This window comes from Ceratotherium simum, chromosome 38 (genome assembly GCF_057802395.1).
Source record: "Ceratotherium simum simum isolate JZ-2026a chromosome 38, ASM5780239v1, whole genome shotgun sequence".
In the NCBI taxonomy this organism is placed as follows: domain Eukaryota; kingdom Metazoa; phylum Chordata; class Mammalia; order Perissodactyla; family Rhinocerotidae; genus Ceratotherium; species Ceratotherium simum.
Window position 1 is genome coordinate 7,854,666 of NC_141937.1, and position 21,708 is coordinate 7,876,373.

At 40.4% G+C, this 21,708-nt stretch overlaps 1 protein-coding gene across 11 annotated transcripts in view; it reads right to left on the reverse strand.

Annotated features, from left to right (window-relative positions):
* Window positions 1-631: 631 nt before the first annotated feature.
* Window positions 632-21,708, reverse strand: part of MAP3K4 (mitogen-activated protein kinase kinase kinase 4) — a 108,629-nt gene continuing 87,552 nt past the window's right edge. For 4 of the 11 annotated variants that reach the window (XM_087425054.1, XM_087425053.1, XM_004440541.3 and 1 more), the window contains exons 16-27: window positions 19,637-19,733; window positions 18,691-18,834; window positions 15,194-15,294; window positions 14,413-14,493; window positions 11,095-11,286; window positions 10,104-10,174; window positions 8,946-9,062; window positions 7,901-8,060; window positions 5,574-5,696; window positions 4,827-4,933; window positions 2,752-2,931; window positions 632-1,178 (exon numbers count right to left, since the gene is read on the reverse strand). In XM_087425054.1, coding sequence (XP_087281180.1) covers window positions 1,158-1,178; window positions 2,752-2,931; window positions 4,827-4,933; window positions 5,574-5,696; window positions 7,901-8,060; window positions 8,946-9,062; window positions 10,104-10,174; window positions 11,095-11,286; window positions 14,413-14,493; window positions 15,194-15,294; window positions 18,691-18,834; window positions 19,637-19,733 — 1,394 coding nt within the window. In that variant the 3' untranslated portion in view covers window positions 632-1,157. Of the gene's footprint in view, window positions 1,179-2,751; window positions 2,932-4,826; window positions 4,934-5,573; window positions 5,697-7,900; window positions 8,061-8,764; window positions 8,856-8,945; window positions 9,063-10,103; window positions 10,175-11,094; window positions 11,287-14,412; window positions 14,494-15,193; window positions 15,295-18,690; window positions 18,853-19,636; window positions 19,734-21,708 lie in introns of those variants that run through there. The other 7 variants (XM_087425052.1, XM_087425051.1, XM_087425055.1 and 4 more) reach the window with 3 other exon arrangements.

Below are 21,708 nucleotides of genomic sequence, written 5' to 3' on the forward strand. Positions count from 1 at the left end.
CAGCACTCTCCGGACATTCATTTCTTGACTTAGGGGATCTCCAACCCTGGAGGGAAGGTGAATACAGAACCCACTTGAGCAATTCCTTGCCCAGAGTCAGCTGCTATGTGTAAGCAATAAGTTCATGATCTTCTAAAAAGATTTCAAGAAGCTTTAAGGTCAATATTTTAAAAAAATTTAATAGCAAAAAGAAATAAAAGAACACCATCAATGACATATAATTTGGGCTATTTTAGAAAACTAACTGCTGAAATATTTACATTCTGAAAAAGACACTTTCTTGTCAAGAGACTATTCAGCAGTATTTATATCCACCTAGTCCCTATACATCTTGGTTTAAAAATAAACTGAACCCCCAACATGTGATAACAAGGCTTAAACTTTTATCTGTTGTAAACTTGCTGGTTAATATACAATAATTTAAACGGCCCTCTGACATCCTTAGTGTTGTTTCATTTAGCTCTTTCAGCGAGGAGACCCTAGACCCTGAGGGAACTCCTAATCCAGGGCCCACCCTTAGCATACTGGATTCTGCCCCTTCTGTTGAGGAACACATGAATGGAAATGACGGACTTCTGTATCAGATAATGTGTTGGCTCTGAAGCTGATAACCATTAAAAGACAATATAACTGAGCTTTCCTAAAATAAACCATTTATTGAAAAAAGAACCTTTTTCTTAAATTTCATTAATCAGCCTTTTGCATAACAAACCTGCGGCTTGCCAACAACAACAAAAGGTAAGGTTTCACAGTCAGTGCACTCGACAAACAGGAGATTAACAACAAGGCCCAGGACGCCAGATAACACTACAACTGCTTTTGAACCTAAGAAGGTCAAAAATACTACACTGATGTCACGGTCTCAGTCACGCGAGAAACAGAGGTGACAGAGGCGATGGTCTGTGTACAGTAGTAATGGCACTTAACATGCAGCTTCTTTACCTCGTGGACACCGTCACTCAGGAGGGCCCCGTGCCACATCAAACAAACAGGAGCAGCAGAAGAAGTGACGCTTGTCACCTGTGCAGTCTTCAGTCTTGGAAAGTTAAAAAGGCTTACACTGCTTCTCAGCACAGTCTTTATGTAAATATTACATACAGTAGTGATTAAGAGAATTTTCCGAGTACACACACTACTAAGCCACAGACTGATTAGCTTCATTCTTCATCTGTGCAAACCTGTGAGGAAGGCAGGAGAGAGCTGAACCCTATTCATGCTCCGTGTAAAATGTACAGGTAAGTCACAATCAATGCATCTTGCTGGCCCCAGCACTGTGCCTGGCACAGAGGGAGGCTTAGTCGGTGCAATGAATAATGTGAGTGCTAAGTCACTGCTCTATGAACTGACTGAAGGCATTTTTAAGAGCATATCTGTACAATATCAAGTCAATATAAACTGCTTATACTTCATAACAAAGAAACACATTTTTATTTAATTACAAGTCTCTAAATATCTATATAGCAAATCAGGCTACTGATTCCTTGATTTCATTCACCGAGGAATAATGTCACAGCCCACTCTTTTGCACCTTCCTTTCCTTTATCAGGCGCTCCTCTCCAGGGCTCTTTAAATGTTTTCTCCAGGGTTCCATTCTCATTCCATTTCTCCTCTAAATACTCTCCCAGCAACATTTCTGTCTCCCTAATCTGTGTGCTACCCCAATTCTCTCTTGAATGCCAGCCCAAAATATCCAAATTCCGATCTGAAATCCCCAAGCAGACGTTCCAAACACACCTCAAATGTAATCTATTATAAAGGAAACCATCATCTCCCTGACCCAACCCTCAACCAGCTGCCCTCTTCACCTGTCTTGGCAAATGGACTCTGTAACCTGGGGACACAAGCCAGAAGCCTGAGAGCCATTCTAGACTCCTCCCCTCACTCACCTTTCACATCCAATCAGTTACTCAGTCATGGCCATTTAAACTCCTAAATATCACTGAAAACTCACCTCTGCCCTCCACTCCCAACCCATTAGCCACATCAGCAGCTTCCTAAGTAGTCTCTTGCCTCCAGAGCGATCGTTCTAAAACACTATTTAATCCTGGTATGCTTACGATAAAACTGAAATTACTTCACATGGCTCCAGCTTACTTTCCCAGCCTTATCTTTAGCCATTTCCCACATCCTTTGCTCCATTGGTATCTACTTATGCACAGTTCTCCTTGATTGTTTTACCCTCTAAGTAGTGAGCCTTCCCACGTTTCTTCCATTCTGTCTGCCATGCCCCTACCCTCATTCCTAACCTGGCGAAACTCTCCCAAACAGCTCAGGCATCTTGCTCTAGAAAAAGCAGTATCTGGGATTACCTGACTGGATTAAATTCCTCTTCTCGATGACCCTACAACATGCCATACATACCATTATCACAACTTTTAACACAACGCTTAGTCATTACTAACCCTGTCTCTACTCTCTTGGTAGAGATTAGTCATTACTAACCCTGTACTTAAGGAGACTACACACTCTCAAGAGGGAAAACTATGTCTTTCATCCAGTCTCATTTAAAATTCCATTTAACAGTCTCAAATGCACCTCAAACACACCACCAGAATGGATCAAGCAGGAGAACCTTAATAAACATTTTCCAAAAGAAAAAACATATACAAAATTCCCTGGCATAATGCATTACTTCCTTTCCATTTCAGATAGAGATATTTATATTTAAGTTTCCAAATTTCCTTAAGTGCCAGATGCAAACAGAACTCAAATATTCAAACATGGAGAAGACTACAGAGTAGTCTGCCAAACCTTGACAAAGGAATGGTCGAGGAGCTGGCTGGCTGTCCACCTCATCCTGGGCTCACTTTCAAGGCAGTGAGAAAGGAAGTCCTTTCCTTCTGGGCTTAATCTTTCAGGGATTGGTGGCTTATGCCCCATTCCCACTTTATACATAATCTGAAAGTTGTGCTCATATTCATGCCAAGGCCTCTAAAAAAAGAGAAAAAAAAAAATCAGGTTTTAACAATATATGGCCACAAAAAACCACAACTGCTCAATCGCGTTCCAGGCATCTCAATACTAATATATATCAGGGGCCAGCAAACTTTTACTTAAAAAGGGCAAACAGTAAATATTTTAGGCTTGTGGGCCATATGATCACCATCACTACTATTTAATTCCCCCACTGAAGTGTGAAAGCAGCCTTAGACAGTATACAAATGAACAGGTGTGACTGTGTGCCAATAGAACTTTATTTACAAAACCAGCTGGTCTGCACAGTCTGCCTACCCCATTGGGATGTTCTATTAGTCCAGCGTTATCTAGACGCCATCATCATGCAAATAAAAAATGTAATATATAAAATGATACGAAAATGTCAATAAAACATATAAAATTCAACAGTTATCTATCTTATAGGGATGTTTAATAAGCGACCTTGTTGAATAATGAACATCAAATTCTATTAGTGTGAAGCTTAAATTATTTTATTACGATTACAGTAAAAATGAGATTCAGGGGGGAAAGAACTAAGTTTGTATGGCATTCTAATTTGTGTACTCCTTTTTAGTCATTGTGATATGTATTGTTCAGTGTGAGAGCTTGTTCCTTCTCTGATGTATTGCTTGACTAAAATAACAGATACCATGGGCATCCTTCTATGTTAATGCTAATAGAAATAATATTAGCTAATATTTATTAAGCATTTATTATGTGTGATCTTTTTCAGCAGCTGCAAGGTATAGCTGTACAATTTAATTTCCTACTAATAACACTTAAGAGGTTTCTAACTTTTTTGCTTTATAAATGATCCTCCAGACATATACACTGTACCTTTATATATTTGTATAACTGTTCATTAGTAGTATCTTTATCAGAAGATCAAGTTTCAGAATTTTCAGATACTATATCATACAGAACAGTTTCACTGCCCCTAAAAGTCCTTGTGCTTTACCTATTCATCCTTCCCTGTCTCTCCCCAAGGCCCAGGTAACCAGTGATCTTTCACCGCCTCTATAGTTTTGTCTTTTCCAGAATGTCATAGAGCTGGAAATCATACAGTATGTGGCATTTTCAGATTGGCTTCTTTCACTAGCAATATGCTTTTAAAGTCCCTCCATGTCATTTTATAGCTCAATAGCTCATTTCTCTCTCTTTTTTTTTTTGTGAGGAAGATCAGCCCTGAGCTAACATCCATGCCAATCCCCCTCTTTTTGCTGAGGAAGACTGGCCCTGAGCTAACATCTATTGCCAATCCTCCTCCTTTTTTTTTTCCCCTTTTTCTCCCCAAAGCCCCAGTAGATAGTTGTATGTCATAGCTGCACATCCTGCTAGTTGCTGTATGTGGAACAACGTCTCAGCGTGGCCGGAGAAGCAGTGCGCGCACACTTAACCGCTAAGCCACGGGGCCGGCCCCAATAGCTCATTTCTTATTGCTGCACAATATTCCGTGGTATGGATTCCCACAGTCTGTTTACCCATTTACCTATTGAAGGATACTGTGGTTGCTTCCAAGTTTTGGCGATTATGAATAAAGCTGACATAGAGGCATTCATGTGCCAGTTGTCGTATAGATACGTAAGTTTTCAACTTCACGTTTCTTTTTGTAGCAGCCCGCTTCTCTGTGTTTTAATCAGAGCTTTATGCTTTTTTATTCCTCATAAGAGTTCTCTTAAGTCATATATCTTATAAATTTGGTTCTTAGTTTGTCACTTGTGTTAACTTATGGAATCGTTTGACAGGTCACATTCTTAATCTCTAGTCATATTCTCTATTTAGCAGAAAATGTGTCCACGGTATTTATAATGACAATAAAACCACAACCACTGCTCTGTTCATGTAAAGTGCCCTCCAAAGTTTCTCCTCCAGGTGTGGGGTCTGCTTACCTTGCCCGTCACCATCTCTATGACAACGCACCCCAGACTCCAGATGTCAGCTGCACGCCCATGACCCTCTCCTTTCGCACGAGTGATGACTTCCGGAGCCATGTATGCTTTAAAGGTCACAGATATGGTGATAAGAATGGGTTATAAACACAATACCTGGTATTAATAGAGCCAAGCAATAACCGATATTGTGTAATATTCTACAAAGAAGAAATAACTAATTTGTTGAGGGGGGAAACTTTCTCCAAATTACATAATAGGAAATATGGAAACCTGAAAATAGATATTTCAAATCAATTTTCTGAAAGGACATTTTAGGAGCCAAGTTACCGTCTGTCTATAAGAAAACTTTTGAGTGTGCAAATCTTGAGATAAATTGTATTTACAATGAAAATATGAAATTTAACCTACAAAGGAGGACGTAAAATTTTATGACACAAAACAATCAAAACAAATAATTACCATTTAAACATAATGTTGTTTCAGCTAGAATAGTTTTAATAAACCCAATGTGAACAACAAAGTTTTTCTGAGAAGAAAAAAAGGCTTTTCCTCCCTCCTTTAAACTTCCCAGTCTGACAAGTGCACTCAGGCGGAACCCTCAGCGCCCGCGGGCGGGGTCCTTCGTGGTCAGAAATGCTTACCTGCTCCCCAGCTCTCTGCTGACAAGAGAGCTGAGGGGAAAGCCCGGTTACCAAGCACACAGTAACAAGTCACAGCACTAAGACAAACCAAGTCAGTCCCCACCTGCTGTCCCCAGCGTGCTATTCACTTCCCCAGGCATGGTCTGTGCATTGTTTTTAAGCTTCACTGAGCATCCGAAATCTCCCAGTTTGATTAGTCCAGATGAGGTAAGGAAGATATTGGCACCTAACAGAAATAAGCAGTCTTTAGCCTCTGAGACACAAAGCGGGGATTTTAAAGCTTACGTGGTAACCTAAACTACCAGGAACTTGATTCACAAACTAAATAATGTAAAGGTTTATGAAACTTTACTTACAAAGCCTTATTCACAAACATTAATACAAAGCTTTAATATCAGTGTAGATACTCTGATCAATACATTCTGAACTGAAATACATGCATAAATTCTAATATTAAAAACCCACAGAGGGGCCGGCCCCGTGGCATAGTGGCTAAGTGCACGCGCTCTGCTACTGGTGGCCCGGGTTCGGATCCCGGGCGCGCACCGACGCACCGCTTGTCCGGCCATGCTGAGGCGGCGTCCTACATAAAGCAACTAGAAGGATGTGCAACTATGACATACAACTATCTACGGGGCTTTGGGGAGAAAAAGGGAAAAAAAGGAGGAGGATTGACAATAGATGTTAGCTCAGGGCCAGTCTTACTCAGCAAAAAGAGGAGGATTGGCGTGGATATTAGCTCAGGGCTGATCTTCCTCACCAAAAAAAAAAAAAAAAACCTCACAGAGATACTTAAAAGAAATTATATATAAAACACAAATGCTGTGGTGACAGTTCCTGAAAATCAGAGTTGTATATAATTAGAGGCTCCTGTAGCTGAAGCAACATGGAGATAAAAACTGGCACCCACTGCTGTTGTATCTGAGGCCGCCACGGGGCTTATTTTAGACTGTGACCAAAAAGAATGTTCTGTAATTGTCTCATATTTCTACAAGCAACATACACGTCTAACTTGTACTCTAGTTGGAATTTGGGGTTACTGCTCATTTCTCAGGGCAGCTCTGCCTTTTGCTACAGGCGATAAGATATTATCACTCCAACTGAGCCACACATCTCTGGCATTATGTGTCCTATGGTACGTCCTCCAAAAAGCAATACACAGCCACTCAGGTTAGATAACTAGCCATATGACACTGAAGTCAAACAGTTAAGCCTCATAGCTTGCGTACTCCCACTGTAGATGGTCCCCACAGGGGACTACATAGTGCTCACTTCATTATTATGCAGTTAATCCATGTGTGCACATTCTTAGCCATGCTGAATTATAAAGAATATCGCAAGGACACAAGTGAACAGACTTGATTCAAGGACTCTCAGGGATTCTCTTTACGGCCACGGCCAATGACATGAAGGTACCATTTCATGACAGCAGACAGAGAACTGAGTATGGTATTTGGGGCAAAACAACTGGAAACAGGCAATGCCATGGCCTGACAAAAAGCCAATTAAGCAAATGCCCAGAATGATCTTAGAGAGCAAAGCAATGTGATGGACAGGCCGGCAGACAACAAGACTGGAGTATGCTGGGAATTCAGGGTGAGCCACCTCAGAGGGCACGGACAATTCTGACACTCAGACCAAAGCAGGTTCTGGTGTAATCCGGCCCCTCCACTGGGTTTAGTGGGGTCTGAAGTCAGACCAATTCTAAAGGGAACGTGTTTAGGCAGGCCTCAGACTAGGTGACAGAATGGAATCCTTTAGTCTAGGGCTGATTAGAGACAAAAATAATTTGTCACTTTAATTATCCCCAAGACTCCCAAATACAAAGGTAAGGGGCATGGCATGTTAAACACAAGAGAGACAGTTCTGAGAGAGCAGCATGGCTATTCCCCTCACACCAGAAGGGAAATCACTTGTCAGCAATCAGCCCGACCAAGTCAATCTTCAGCAGAACTCTACAATGGAGGAGGCTGGGGTAAATAAACCCTATACTTGTCTCACAAGAACATAGCTGCACATCGTGAATTACACTGGCATCTCTGATTCACTGTCACTTTACACATTCAAAACATTCATATGTAAATACACAAGGGTCCTGACATCAGGAAAAGGATGCTCTGATCACAAATGCCTAGTAAATATACATGGTTGGCCAAATCAGCCTATAAAATAGCAAATTTCATTTCTGGGAAACAGACTTCACTAAAAGCAGTGTTGAACAGAAAGAGCAGACTTACTCATAGATGGAGATGTATGTTCTACTTAGTTTCTTAATATGGGGCTTCTATGGAAGAATATTTACAGTAGAGGGATTTCTTTCTAGAGAAGTGATGTGCAGGAGTGGGAACAAGCATCTTGCAAGCACCTGCTATGTATCAGACAACCAGATGACTCTCAGGCCCACGGCAGCTAGGCGAGTGTGGGGATTACCTTTAATGTCACGGTGAACTATGCCATGCTCATGGAGGACATTGATTGCAATGGTGATCTGCTTTGAATACAGCCTAATGACATGCTCCTGAAGTCCCAGCCTTGACACCTCTTCTAATGTACCCTCGTCACAGTACTCCATGAAGATGTACATTTCTTCCTGTGGGAGGAATAAAACACAGCCTTGTGTTTACATGTACACTAAGTGAAGAATGTGGAAAACTTCACAGGCCACGCCCCAGAGGAATCTTCTTTCTAATGGTATGCTACACTTGTCATCCTGAACACTGAATTTGTCTTTTAACAGTCATTTCTAACTCCTCTATAGCGGTGTCTGCCTGCCTCCTCTGTCTGGAATTATATAGCTAGGTGGGGTAAGAGCATCTCCTCCAAATCACAGGTGATAAAATGTCTATAATCCTCCAGCTATATAATCTCAGACAGGGACCAACAGGGCTGTCCCTATAAATATATTATTAAGTACTGAAACACATCCTTTTCAAATATGAATTTATTTGTGAAAACATTGAAAATCACCAACATCCAACTTCCCTGGAAGCTCGTATTCCACCAAGATACTCCAAGTTATCCTCTTTCCCTCCATGTGTTTATTTCTAAACACAAGAGGGAAAATGAAATGTGAGGTTTTAATTTTCTCTCATTTCACAATGGCTCCTTAAATACATATAAAAGGAAAATCAGTAATACTTAACAGTGTATTCAATAGTGGTTCAGGAAAAAGTAGAAGGAAAATAAAAGGTAACGAGAAGCTGTGTAAGGGGCATTTTAGAAGACTCCTCTGCTTGGCAGGATGGGTTTCAGTGCTTTATAATGCCGGGTTAATGACTACAGTCTACAACTTACATTTTAGGAAGAACTCCTCTAGTTTCAGAGAGAAGGCAGAAATGATGTAACTCATGGAGATTTCCTGACAATTAGGCAAAGTTACTGTGCTCTGAAATGAGAAGACCTGTGATGTAGAACAGGACTCCATTTGTACCCTCACTGATTCCTCACACAAACCGTGGGATTAAAGCTGGCTTACTCTATGAAGCTCCACACCAAAATACCGAACCAGATTGGGGTGTTTGATGCCCTCGAATATTTTCAATTCATCAGCAGTTTCCTTGATAGTTTTATGGTCGTTAGGTTGAAAGCGAATCTGTAAAAGGAAAACAGTTGATTACTGTTGCTACTGTCACAAACTAGAAACGTGACAACTTTAAATACGAGGGCTGTAAAGCTGTCTCCTGACACTTTCACCGTCCAGACCCACAGGACTATGGTCAGTGTTGTTTGTGACTTTACTTCCAGACTTTCATTCCTTTGTTGTTCCAAATGAATTCTGCTTTAGAATATTTGGTGAGATAACAGCTAATGGGATATTTTCAAAACTGCAAACTGAATTAATAAAAACATTAAACATATAGTAAGCAATCACAGGTATTTAGGCTCCGGACAAGATAAAAAGATGAGGTACAATTCTGCCCTTAAGCATTTGCACCCCAGCTGGAACAAAGTTATAAGAGCAGTATGGGTACGTGCCGGGCGGGCAGATGAAGACACGCTGAAGGAGGTCAGGAGAGGGAGTGACTGGCAGGGACAGGAGCTGCGCGTGCTGGCCGCGCGCAGAGCCACTCGGGACACAGCGGCCACAGCAGCTCCAGCCTCATCCTCCACTGCGCCTCTGCTTCTGAGTCACGGGTGTCTCCTTGTAGTGACAAGTCTGTCTCCCTGCCGGGGCCTTCCTCAGGTGTTCCCTGCTCTTCCCCTTCTACTTCCAGCTTTAAATGCTGCTCTCTTCTGAAGCTTATCACGAATGTTATCTTATGTCCCCAAAATCCCCCCTGTAAGACGCCACTGTTATCACCATCCTCTAAGCTTTCAGCAAAGTTTACTTTTGTCTCTCTGGATGGCACTGACCATCCCTGTGTGGTGTCAGAATTATTTGTGTTCCTGCTCTTACAACCTCATCTTCACTCTCCTTTACTCTCATGTCATCTCAGTGTGTCTGCCTGGCTGGTCCCAACGGTATAAATGCTAAAGAGCAGGCCTCAGGCCTAGACGACTCACCAGGGAAGTACTAAAGCCAGTGCATAACTATACACTAAGAGGAACCTCATACATACAAGTTCCTTTACCAAGTCTTTTTCACACAGACGCTTCAGAAAAAAAGGCCCCCCTAGAGGGACAGACCACTCACCTCCTTCATAGCCATCAGTTCACCAGTGTCGACACTGATGCAGGTGTAGACCTTCCCATACTGCCCTTCCCCTGGGAACAGGAACAAACACGCTATTCTCAGTCACCAAAGCTAGGCCATTCAGATGTATAACCAGCTTATCAAATTCTGGATCTGTATTTATACAACTATAATTATCTTACTACAGTCTTATTATTCATTCTCTAATAACTGAAGTCGTGAGCAATCTCTTCACTGTCTTACCTGTAAATCTATCAATAGAGTAGAAATGACTTCGGCAAATTCCAGAAGAGGCCTGAGGGAGAGCACTAAGCACCGTGGTGCACACTCCTGAGCCCCTCCAGCCTTGAGGAGCCCTGGGCCGGGACACAGGGGACAGAGCGAGTGCCCAGGAGGAAGCCTGGCCTCCGTCTAGCTGCACATCATTGCTGCCCATCCAGGAGTGTGTGGGAGTGGATGTTCTACTAACAAAGCTTTGGGACATTAAACTAAGAGGATATATGGTTGAATAAGATTGATAACAATAATACAATTTATAAAGTACTTGATTATTTTCAGTGTTTTCTGCCCTAACTGATAGCTCCACGGAAACTTCAGGTTTCCAGAGGCTCAGAGTCCTGTATTACAACTGTGTTTGCCTCTTCAGTCCTAAATGCTCAACAGACGAATGCAATTAAATGGGAGAAGGATCTGAAACATAATCGGGCTCCTTCTCTCTTCACTGGCAACCTCTGGAGTTATCAAGTAAAACTATCCAATTTAATGAACCATGCAAGAATCTCTTTCTAAAATCTCATTTTCTATTGCTCTTTGAATACATTTTAAAAATGAAACAAAAACACAGAACCCTCTGCAAAAGAGACAATATATATTTGCTATGTCTTTAAGAGAGAGGGACCAACTACATAAGATTTAACCTAAAGAAGCTGCTAGTTAAATTTGCTATTTCTAACAGAGACAAGCTTTGGGTCACACTCCTTAGACTCCTTACCAATTTTGTTTCCTCTTTGCCACTTGAAGGTCACCTTCCTCAAGCCAACATGCATAACATTATCATAAGACTTTGGAGTGTCACAAACTTGACCAATGATATTCTTTCTCCTCATTTCTCGATACCTCTTTTCTTCAAACAATCGGACTGACTTCTGGATCGCTTCTATGGGTCCTTGTTTAGAAGCAGTATCTGCAGGGAGAATCGCAAACTCAGTTCTCTCAATCATTATCATCAAGTCAATTTCCAGCAAATAATAACAAAGACAGAGCAATATACATTATTAGCACTCCATCAGAGCAAGGCTTGTCATTACCTATTCACATACAGTCCCTCAAAATCTAACAACTACAGAGTATACCATCCACTGTGTAAATACACACCTAAAACATAAGCTAGTCAGACTACATGGATGACCTCCTCTCCCGAGACTGTGGGTGAGACTGCTGCAGTAGCCACCCACCTGCCTCTAGTTTCTCCTCTCTCCAACCCACTCTCGTTGGCCAGAATTACCTTACTAAAACATAAAATCTGGGGGCCGGCCACGTGGCTTAGCGGTTAGGTGCACGCGCTCCACTACTGGCGGCCCGGGTTCGGATCTCAGGCGCGCACCAACGCACTGCGTCTCCAGCCGTGCTGAGGCGGCATCCCACATACAGCAACTAGAAAGGATGTGCAACTATGACATACAACTATCTACTGGCGCCTTGGGGAGAAAAAAGCAATAAATAAAAAAAAAAAAATTGAATTAAAAAAAAAAAAACATAAAATCTGACGATGTTACTTTCCTACGTAAATTTATTTCATGGTTCATCACAACCTGTTTACCAAAAATCCAAAGCCCTTCATGTGGGATTCAAGGTCTTGCATAATTTGGATCTAGTTTATCTTTCCTGGTTCATTTCTTTAAGCCATTCCCTTTTTCTTTTCCTACCACAGGCTCTGGACTAGCAAACTGAAAAACGCTATGGAACACACTGAACTGTTTCTCACTTCCATGCCTCTGTTCATGCTTTCCTGTCTGCCTAAAATGCTGTCTTCTCAGCACAGTGCCTGACAAGTAACTCTTACCACAGCTCAGCAGAAATACCACACCTCTTCTAGGAAGCCACCTCTGATGAGAGGGGAATGAACTTGTCCCTTCTCTGGGAAGACCTGAGTAAGGGCTCTGGAATCAGAATGCCCAGAATAAAATCCAGGCCTCACCATTTTCTAGATGTTTCACAATGAGCAAGTTAATTGACTTCTTCATATATCAAATTCCTAATCTGTGAAATGAAGGTAATAATACCTAATTCACAGAGTTACTGAGAGGACTTAATAAAATCACGCATGTAAAGCATTTAGCCCAGTGCCTGGAACACAGGAATACTCGATGAATTTTTGCCACTGTTATTATTATTCCTTATTTTCCCCATTCAGTTCTATATCTCTATTTTTTCAACTCGTTTTACCATGATTTACAGTAAGAACAGATATCTAAAACAACAGTTTCATGAAACTATTACTCTTACTACATGTGATTTGAACTCCATCCTATTTTTTTTTAATGCTGATTTTACAACCCACTAATAGGTCACAACCCATAACTTGAAAAGCACTGCTTTATACACGTCTCTATTACAGTGCGTCTCATACTGTATCCTAACTAGCTAAGAGCCTGGATTTTCTGACAAAGAGATCATTGAGAACTGGGATGTCTGTAAGGTTAATTGGAGAAGAAAAATTCCCAGAGATTTATAATATTCTAATTACAGTTTCTTACTACAATCTTTTCTTAAAAACATGGATCCTTGTTTCCTTTACCTCAATATATGACACATCAAGTCTACTCGGCATTGAACAAGATTTCACAGCTGTGAGGCCACGGATTCCACTGTCAAATATTTCTGGGAAAGGCTTCTTTTTCTTCACAGTAAAAATTTCTCAAGGTTTCTCAGTCTTTAATAAGTCAATGTGAAGTGTAACTCTCCCAAGAGTTCCCAAGTTTACTTGACCACAAAGTATTTATTTTGAAAATCATCGCAAAGACCTGGTATCCATGGGAACTACTGGTTATATGTGAGCCACCGCAGAGACCCTCTTCCCTGTCACCAGGCTCAAGCCAATGAAATCTCCCCTGACCCCAGGCCCTCACACACACCTAACCTGCCCCAAGCCTGTCGAATGTTGCATCACAGCTGTTTCTTGCCTCTATTCCTTTTTCCAAATCCCACTTTAGTCCAGTATCTTATTATTTGATACTGCATTACTGCAATGGTATTCTAACCAATCTCCCCATTTCCTCCCCAGTTCAGGCCAGCAGCTTAACCCACCTCAGTGCCTGCCTTATGCCCACCCTCCCACTCCCGGAACACACCAGCTGCTTAAGCGGCTTCAGGGCTGCCCAGCACCTGGGAGTAAGGCCCTAATCACTGTACCGATCACTGAGACCGGCTGTGACCTGGTCTTCTTTCAATTTCACCTCCATTTACATCGACACTATCCAGTCCAGTCCAGCTGGACTATTCTTTAGTCACTGGGCATCCAGATGTGCTTCTCATTCTGCACTTTCCTCTTGGCCAGATGCAGACCTGTCTTTCCTTCTAGGGCCAGCTCAAGCCTCATCCCTCCATGAAATCCCTCCTGACTGCTCTAGCCCTTGGTGGAGAATTATTCTTCTGATCAGTCACACACATTTCAAAGGGGTGCTGTGGTAGGAAGAGTACAGGACTTAGAGACAGACGGAGTGAGTTCTAGTCACAGCTCTGTCATTTACCACCTTGGCCAAATTATTTGGCCTTTCAGAAATTTTTATCATTTATGAAAAGAGAACAAGATCTATTCTGTCTATTGCTCAAGACTGTTGTGCCAAAGAATATGTGAAAGCATTTTACAGATCAAGTGCTAAACCAATAATTTTTCTGTTATTTATTCTTTTGGTTAATATTGACTGATCACTTACTTTGTTAAGATAAATGCTTTCTCTCAACTACTCAGCATAAAAAATGAAGTTACTCATTTCACAAATATTTGTTATATTCCTACCATGGACAAAGAATTATGCTAAGGGCCCACCCAAGGTGCCATATAAAATCAACCATCATACTGCTTAAAGAACACAAAGATGAGTAAAACATGTTCCTGATCCAAAGGAGCTTGTAATTTATTATAAAAAATAGGAAATGTACACAAATGGCACATATAGCAAGTGATATCAGAGGTATAAAGAGAACACAAATATTAATGTAGAAGGTCTAATAATAAATGCATACAGTGTATTTTAGCTGCAACTGATTTTATGCTTAAACATTTTAAGTTCAATGTTCTTTTTCTTACCCTTAGTCTGACTGATAAGCGTCCGAAGTTCCCAACTTCTGCGAGTTGACCCACTTGAATCACCTTTTGGATATGCTGGTTCTGCAGAAAGTATTTTTCACACAAATTAAAACTTATAAAACAAATATGCTTATTTAATTGAGAGAAAGACTGAAACGGTGAGTGGCAATGATTAGTTACCATCAATCTGTCCTTTGTGGTGATTAATTTCATTTTGATGTGAGTATGAGAAGCTGTATCTACAATGAATTCTAGAAAATTGCACCAAACTAAGAAGTTGTTAATGAGTCACAGGATTTTAACTACATACACTTTCCACAAGTCACAGATAATAGAATCCTGAGCAGAAATTGGATGCTTTGGGGACCATCCCCCTCAGGAGGCCCTGCCCAGGAGCCCTTCAGTGCTACAGCTCAAGCACCACGCAGTTCCTGGGCAAAGACTCCTAGGTCTGCGCTGTAATGAAACTCCAGCATACCATCAACAAACACAGTGTCCCTTTTGTGTTTTTAAAGTGAATAAGAGTGCTTGGCAATTAAAATACCAGGAATAATGATTTTTTAAAAAGCAAGAAAAGCAGACCTAGAAAATGCAAATACAGCTAAAAAGGCACCTTTTGAGGCACATATGAAAAACCCAATGGGTTCAGCATTAAATCTTCTCCTAAAGCTCTCTCAATTCTTATTCTTCATTCCATTTAAAAGGCATTAACAACAGAAACTGGTGGACTGAGACAAATGATTGGCTGGTTGAGAATGTAGTTGATACCTTCAACACTCACCATCTCGCTCCTCCGTGGGGCTTGAGTGACGACTCAGAGATCTAAACTGTAATTCAGCTGCTATAGAAGCCAATCGATCATTTTCAGGGACGCTGGAACCCCTGTTTTAATATTTTTAAAAATTGAGCTATCAATTCAATGGAACTCAAAATGCAAGATCTGTGAGATTCTTCTAGAGCAGTGACTCTCAACTAGGGGTGATTTTAACCCCAGGGACATCTGACATCTAGCGGGTAAAGGACAATGCAAAGGACAGCCCCAAACAGAGAATTTTTCACCCAAAATGAATAACGCTGCTACTGAGAAACCCTCCCCTGGAGTTTACAAGGAAAGATATATTTTTATCCTTCCACAGCAAACACCTGAAAACTTCACTGCATAATACTTGTTTTATGTCAAAAACAACAACAAAAACAAAAGCAAAACAGTATTTATTGAAGTGTTATTGATATGTGTGGAAAGCTCCATAATTTAAGCCCAGGGTGGATAAAAATTATTAACCAAATATGGCTAATATTTAAAATTACCATCAAATTATATTTATGTACTTAATTCTATTTAAAGTGCTAAAATCATTACATGAATCAAAAGATTTCAAATCTCTTAGTAAGAAAGTGGACGGGAATACTTAACGATTTCTCAAGCAGTAGCCAAGCAAAAGTGCAGAAGAGCAGGAAGCTTAACATATAAAGAACAAAGTTAATCCGCTGCTTTTCCAGAATAAAGTTAAGTGTTCAGCAATACAGAATGAATTTCATAAAGAGTGAAACCCAGAATTAAATAAAGGAAGTTGAAATTATAATTTGAAATCATCCCAAATGAATACGGCATTAGTTTATTAACAAGTTTAGTGTACGTTTTTAAATGAATGATATAATGAAGTATGGTAGCATTTATGCTCTTTTTTATTATACACTGAATAGGTTTAAGGAAACGTGGTCTACTTAACAGATGTTCACAAATTATGAAGCATGCAATGCTTTTTTATTTCCCTAAACTCTCAAATGTAGAATAGTATCTGTTAAGTCTGAAGGAAGGGGGACATCTTCTACTGGCATCAAAAAGTCTTGGCACCACTGCATGGAAAAATCACTGATATTCAAATGAAGGAACACACTCTGCTCCTAAGCTGCGCTGAAGACTGTGGGACCATGGAGAAATCACTTAACACCTCTATTCTCCTGATTTCTCAGAGACAAAATTAATTAATTCACATCCTCAGAGATTTTTGGCAGGGTAAAAGGCAAGAAAAGATACTTAAATGAAGTGATGTGCTGGTTAATGTTAACAACTAGTTGTGGGGGGTTGGGGAGGGGTTGTAGAGTTCAACAATTTCTGTGGTGTAACAACTGGCTTGGAAAATTCCTGAAAAATTAACAACCAGCTCTTGCAAATCAGTAAGAGGTGGCTCCAACAAGCAAAACAATGCAAACATATTTTATAAACAATGGTAAGATAACTGAAGCTCAGACTATTTCCTAAGTCAAACCAAATCAAACCAAACTATTTATTGGATGCTGTGGAGCAAAGTAAAATTTCACTGTGGTTGATGTATCTCTAAGGCAGGCAAGGGCTGCACACTGTGGGGCTGGGGCAGCCTGCCAACACCAGAAGTCGTGGCCATCATTCTGCTTCCTTGTAGCACATCCACAAATGCCGGGCTGCACAGAGACTCCAGCTCTCGGGCATGTGCACTCTACCTCAAACTCCACTACAGAGGTTCATGTAAAGGGGCTGAGGCCCAAGTTAAACTGAGCATGTACAAGGCTCAAATGCAGGAGTGAGGCTAACAACCACAGGCTACGCAGCCCTCCCCTGGCTTTACTGTTCTCTGCCTACCGTCTCCTATACACTACCATAAAATAAAGAACACCTTATTCCTTTGTAAAAAATGGCCTTTGAGATGGCATACTATGACGGTAGTAAACTTTCTAAGTATCAAGAATCATTGTCAAGTATGTACAAATTTAAGATGAAGAATACTTACAAAATGCTACTTTGGCTGAAAAACTACTTGTGCAATGCCCAAGACAAAAGGCGTGAAAAGGCCAACTGCAGGTATTTAACTTTTATACTAAAATACGTTTCCTGTACCACACCAACAACTTACAAATGCCTTAAACCACAGTTCGTTAACCTTTAAAAAGTGGGACATTACTCCCCTTTTCTTAGTTCTGGAGCAATCTCATGTGAACATGGAAGCAGCAAGTGTGGGCGCCAGGCTCCGTGGTTCTGGGTAAGTGTTCTCCTCAAGATGCAGATACGCTGCATCTCAGGGCACGTCACTCCCCTTAACTTTGTACCGCATTTGTAAACGGGAGAGTTTCAGGACCCCTCACAGGGGCATGAAAGCATATGTGGAAATACTAGCCATGAATGAGATGCTCTAAACATAAAAATAAGGAGGGGAAATGGGAATTTGTTCAACGTTAATTGTTAATTTTTTCAGTTGACTGCTTAAGCTCTAAACACTTTGACATTTTTTAGGTTTTAGATGTTTATCACCCAAAATTAGAAATACTAATTATTTTAATGAATGAGAAGAATGGAAATGTTTGTAGAAATTTTAGACTGTTATAAAGTAAGTCTAAAAACATTTTAGTCTATATTAAATTCTAAAGCTATATATCATCTTTCTGCCAACATTATACTAGTATTTTTTCTTAGGAGCAGGATCCAGAGCACTGAGTTCCTTCACCATTTCATCTGTTTTCATCAGATTACCCCCAACCCAAATAGTTTTGACTCTATCACCATCTGTATTAGAAGATGAGAATAGTGACAGTGTCCCTTCTACCAGCCACAAGGGCAGAATTACGAGCAACCAAACGTCCTTTCTCCATTAGTATATGAGTGCTTGATGAAATCCTCTGCCCCCAAAACACAACTAGAATGGGAAAAACTAGAACACCCTCCTTACTTATACTAAAGACTTCACCCAAGACACTGACATTTTTCTGGCACTTGCCAAATATCTGATAGCTCTCTCCAGTAACGATTTATTCTCTGTATAAGATACAAACCCCATTAACTTACTTTTCCACTATTATAAACTACTTCTAATCAACAACTGTATAAATTAGGAAACGTGGTTAAAAAAGTGATCCTCCTAAAAACACAAATCACTACCTAACAGTATTAACTAGTTTTCCTTAGGACTCCTCAGGAAAGTCACTGTTTGCCAAAATTCCCATGTCCCCTTCTGGCATAGACCAGGTTCTTTCCTCTGATACTCTGAAGAGCTATTACTGGCAGAGACTCTGGTGATTTTGGTAAATATCAGCTCCAAAGAAATGTTAAAAGCAGGCAAACTATCTACTCATGCTGATCAGTGCCAGAGCCCTGGGGCCATGATACCCCACAGAAGGCCCCTGAGCATCACACACACCACGGGAAAGAAGTCCCGACACGTCCTGGGACACATCCTGAAGCTCAAGTGACTGCAGAAGTGCACATGAGGGGGGCGAGGAGACACGATGCTGGTGGAGGGAGACTACCTGGTATCATGGGCACTGCTGATGGGTTTGGGCGACGCCGAGTCGCTGCCCGAGGGGCCGGGGCGACCGGCGGTGGCAGCAGCAGCAACAGTAGCAGCAGCAGGGCTGCCGTGGCTCCGGGCATCGGAAGGCGCGCTCCGAGTGCTAAGACGAGAAGAGAAGCTTCAGGAACAGAGATGAGAATGGGCAATGGATTGTCAAATGGTTTGCAATTAAAAATAAAATAGGGTGAGGAAGTGAAAAATCTTTAAAAATATAAAATGCAACTTGATTCAGGTCTAGGTGTGAAAAAGAAAAAAACTAATTTCAAACTAATTATTATTAAAAATAATTGTGGTCCTTTACTAGCAAAAACTATCAAATAAAATTAACTTTTAAAAAGTGATTATACAGGGGAGAGAAGATGCTCACTACCTCAAGACGCAGAAATGCCACCACATTCAGGGTAAGTATTTTGAATGTACTCGAGTTTCTAAGCTCACTTTAGTATTTAAGTTGCTTCGTAGTTACATATACATGTAAAAGTTAAGACTGGAAAGATCACTCCAGTTTTTTCTCCACTTTTAAGCTGATATTTAGTATTGTTTTTCAAATGTTTACTATGCTATGCACACTCAAATTTGTTTCCCTAAGGTCATTTTTCAAAGACAGACAGACAAAGAATTATTCCAAAGCTGAAAGCATTTAGTAGCTGGAGGTTATAAATAAGCTGAGAAATTAAGTTATCTTGAAAGGTACAAGTCTGTTTTAAATTTGCATGTCTTTTTCTTTTGCAACTAAGGCACTGTGGTATGTCTTCAAGATAACGCAAGTAAGAGCTTTTAAAAATGTATGAACAAGAACACAGAAAAAATGTTTAGTTATCAGAGCAAGCATCCAGTAGCTTTCAGAGCATCAGCATGCACATCGAAGAAGAATCCGTAATGCAAATGACTACATGGAATACCTGAATCCCTCTGGTGTTGGGATAATGAGATGTGGGTTCGGAGGATCGCTGTGGCATCTCGGTACCTTCACAGGCCGGGGGCTGTTCCGATGAATAGCTGCCAGGGAAAATGGCAACAAACGCAACACGTTACAGGGGTCAGTGAAAACTGCCAAAGCAGGCAATTAAATGGAAATGGATGTGACTCAATTTTGCTGGTGACCAAAATAAACCTATTTGTATAAGAAAACCATAATACATGTAAAAATGTTGTGGCAAATGTCACTTTTTAGTTAGATAACACAGTGAAACTTTTCTCCATCAAAAACATTTTTTAAATGCTGGAGTGAAATATACATAATATATGTGAAACAAACGATGTAACCCATTTTAGAGACAGCCTCAATGTGGCTAAGGAGGCATCTCTCTAATAAAAAGGAGTTCTTTATGTTATCTACACTTAAAAAGATTCTGGTCAGTGGTGACACCTCAACAGGTCCTGAGTTGGGGAGGGGTCACTGTCATTTTCCTGAGCACCTGGAGTTTTATTTAACTCTTTTAAACCAAACTAAGAGGATGGGGAACAGTTTAAATTGGTTATTCTTTTTTTCAGAACGTGTTTTCTTTTGTTCTTTTAAATATTCTGGTAGAAGATAAATACGGATAAAATTAAAAACAAAATTTAAAAAGAGACCTTACCTAGTGATTACAAAAATACTGACAATTCTACTTTCCCAAAAGCTCAACACAACTAGTAATGGCTATGTGTTATACAGTCTATGTATGTTTTATTCTAAATATGTTTTATCCTAAATGGAAATACTTCCTTCTTCATGGTTTTTGTTTGTTTGCTTTTAATAATATTACACAGGAAAAGACAAAAGAGAAAATGAAGAGATTGAAGGGAAAACTTGCAAAACAAAAATCAAGCAACTGTCAAAAAGAAATTCAAGCAATTTGTGTCCCTGGTTCATTAGCTCAGCTATTAAAATAACAAATGGAAGAAATTCAATAGTAACAAAGATGGGAAAAAAAAAAAGAAAACTTATTTGGTGAAGATGTTGATGTCTTTAATCCAGTAAACATACTGGAAACTACTGAGTCAAAAATTACGACAAAATTTTCCCACGAAGGTATAACATAAAGACACTCTGTTAACGCACACACACAAGTTTAACATTCTTCACACATGAAACAAAACATTTCTTTTAAGACTATGTATATCTGTTGCAAAACTGTGATACAAAAAACAAAACCCCAAATGGCCAATACACATAAAGTAGATGTTCAAATCTCACTAGTGGTGAACATTTATCATAGAGATGTTTTTCCTGGCAAAACTGACAAAACGGGGGGCCGGCCCGGTGGTGCAAGTGGTTAAGTGCGTGCGTTCCGCTGCGGCGGCCCGGGGTTCACCGGTTCAGATCCAGGGCGCACACCGACGCACCGCTTCGCAAGCCATGCTGTGGTGGTGTCCCATATAAAGAGTGGAGGAAGATGGGCATGGATGTTAGCCCAGGGCCAGTCTTCCTCAGCAAAAAAAGAGGAGGATTGGCAGATGTTAGCGCCAGGCTGATCTTCCTCACAAAAAAAAAAAAAAAAAAAAAAACTGACAAGACAAATGTCCAGAAGGAAATGGTGGAAAGAACTGTAGTGCAATCATACGGACACAATGCAGCCACTAAGGAGAACGAATTGGATCTACACCTGTTAACATGGAGAAATTTCTATAATTGTCAGACAAGAAAAGCAAGAGATTAATATCCAATGTGATCTAATTTTTATACCATAAATGACAGAAAAACCACCAACCCTATATGTGCTAGTGTGGTTATATGAACACAGAGAAAAGTACGCACAATGTGTTGGTATAATTACATGACTATACAGAAAATGTGAAAGGTTCTATACTAGGTTGTTATCATTAGCAATGTGGGTAGAGCAGAGGGAGAGGAAGAAAGTAAACAACAACAACAGTTGATGTGCTCTCACTTTCATTAATTTCTCTTGTAAGAACACAAAACCAAATCATGACTCCCGCCTTGCGTAGACCACCAGTTTACAAAATGTTATTACCTTATTGGATCTCATTG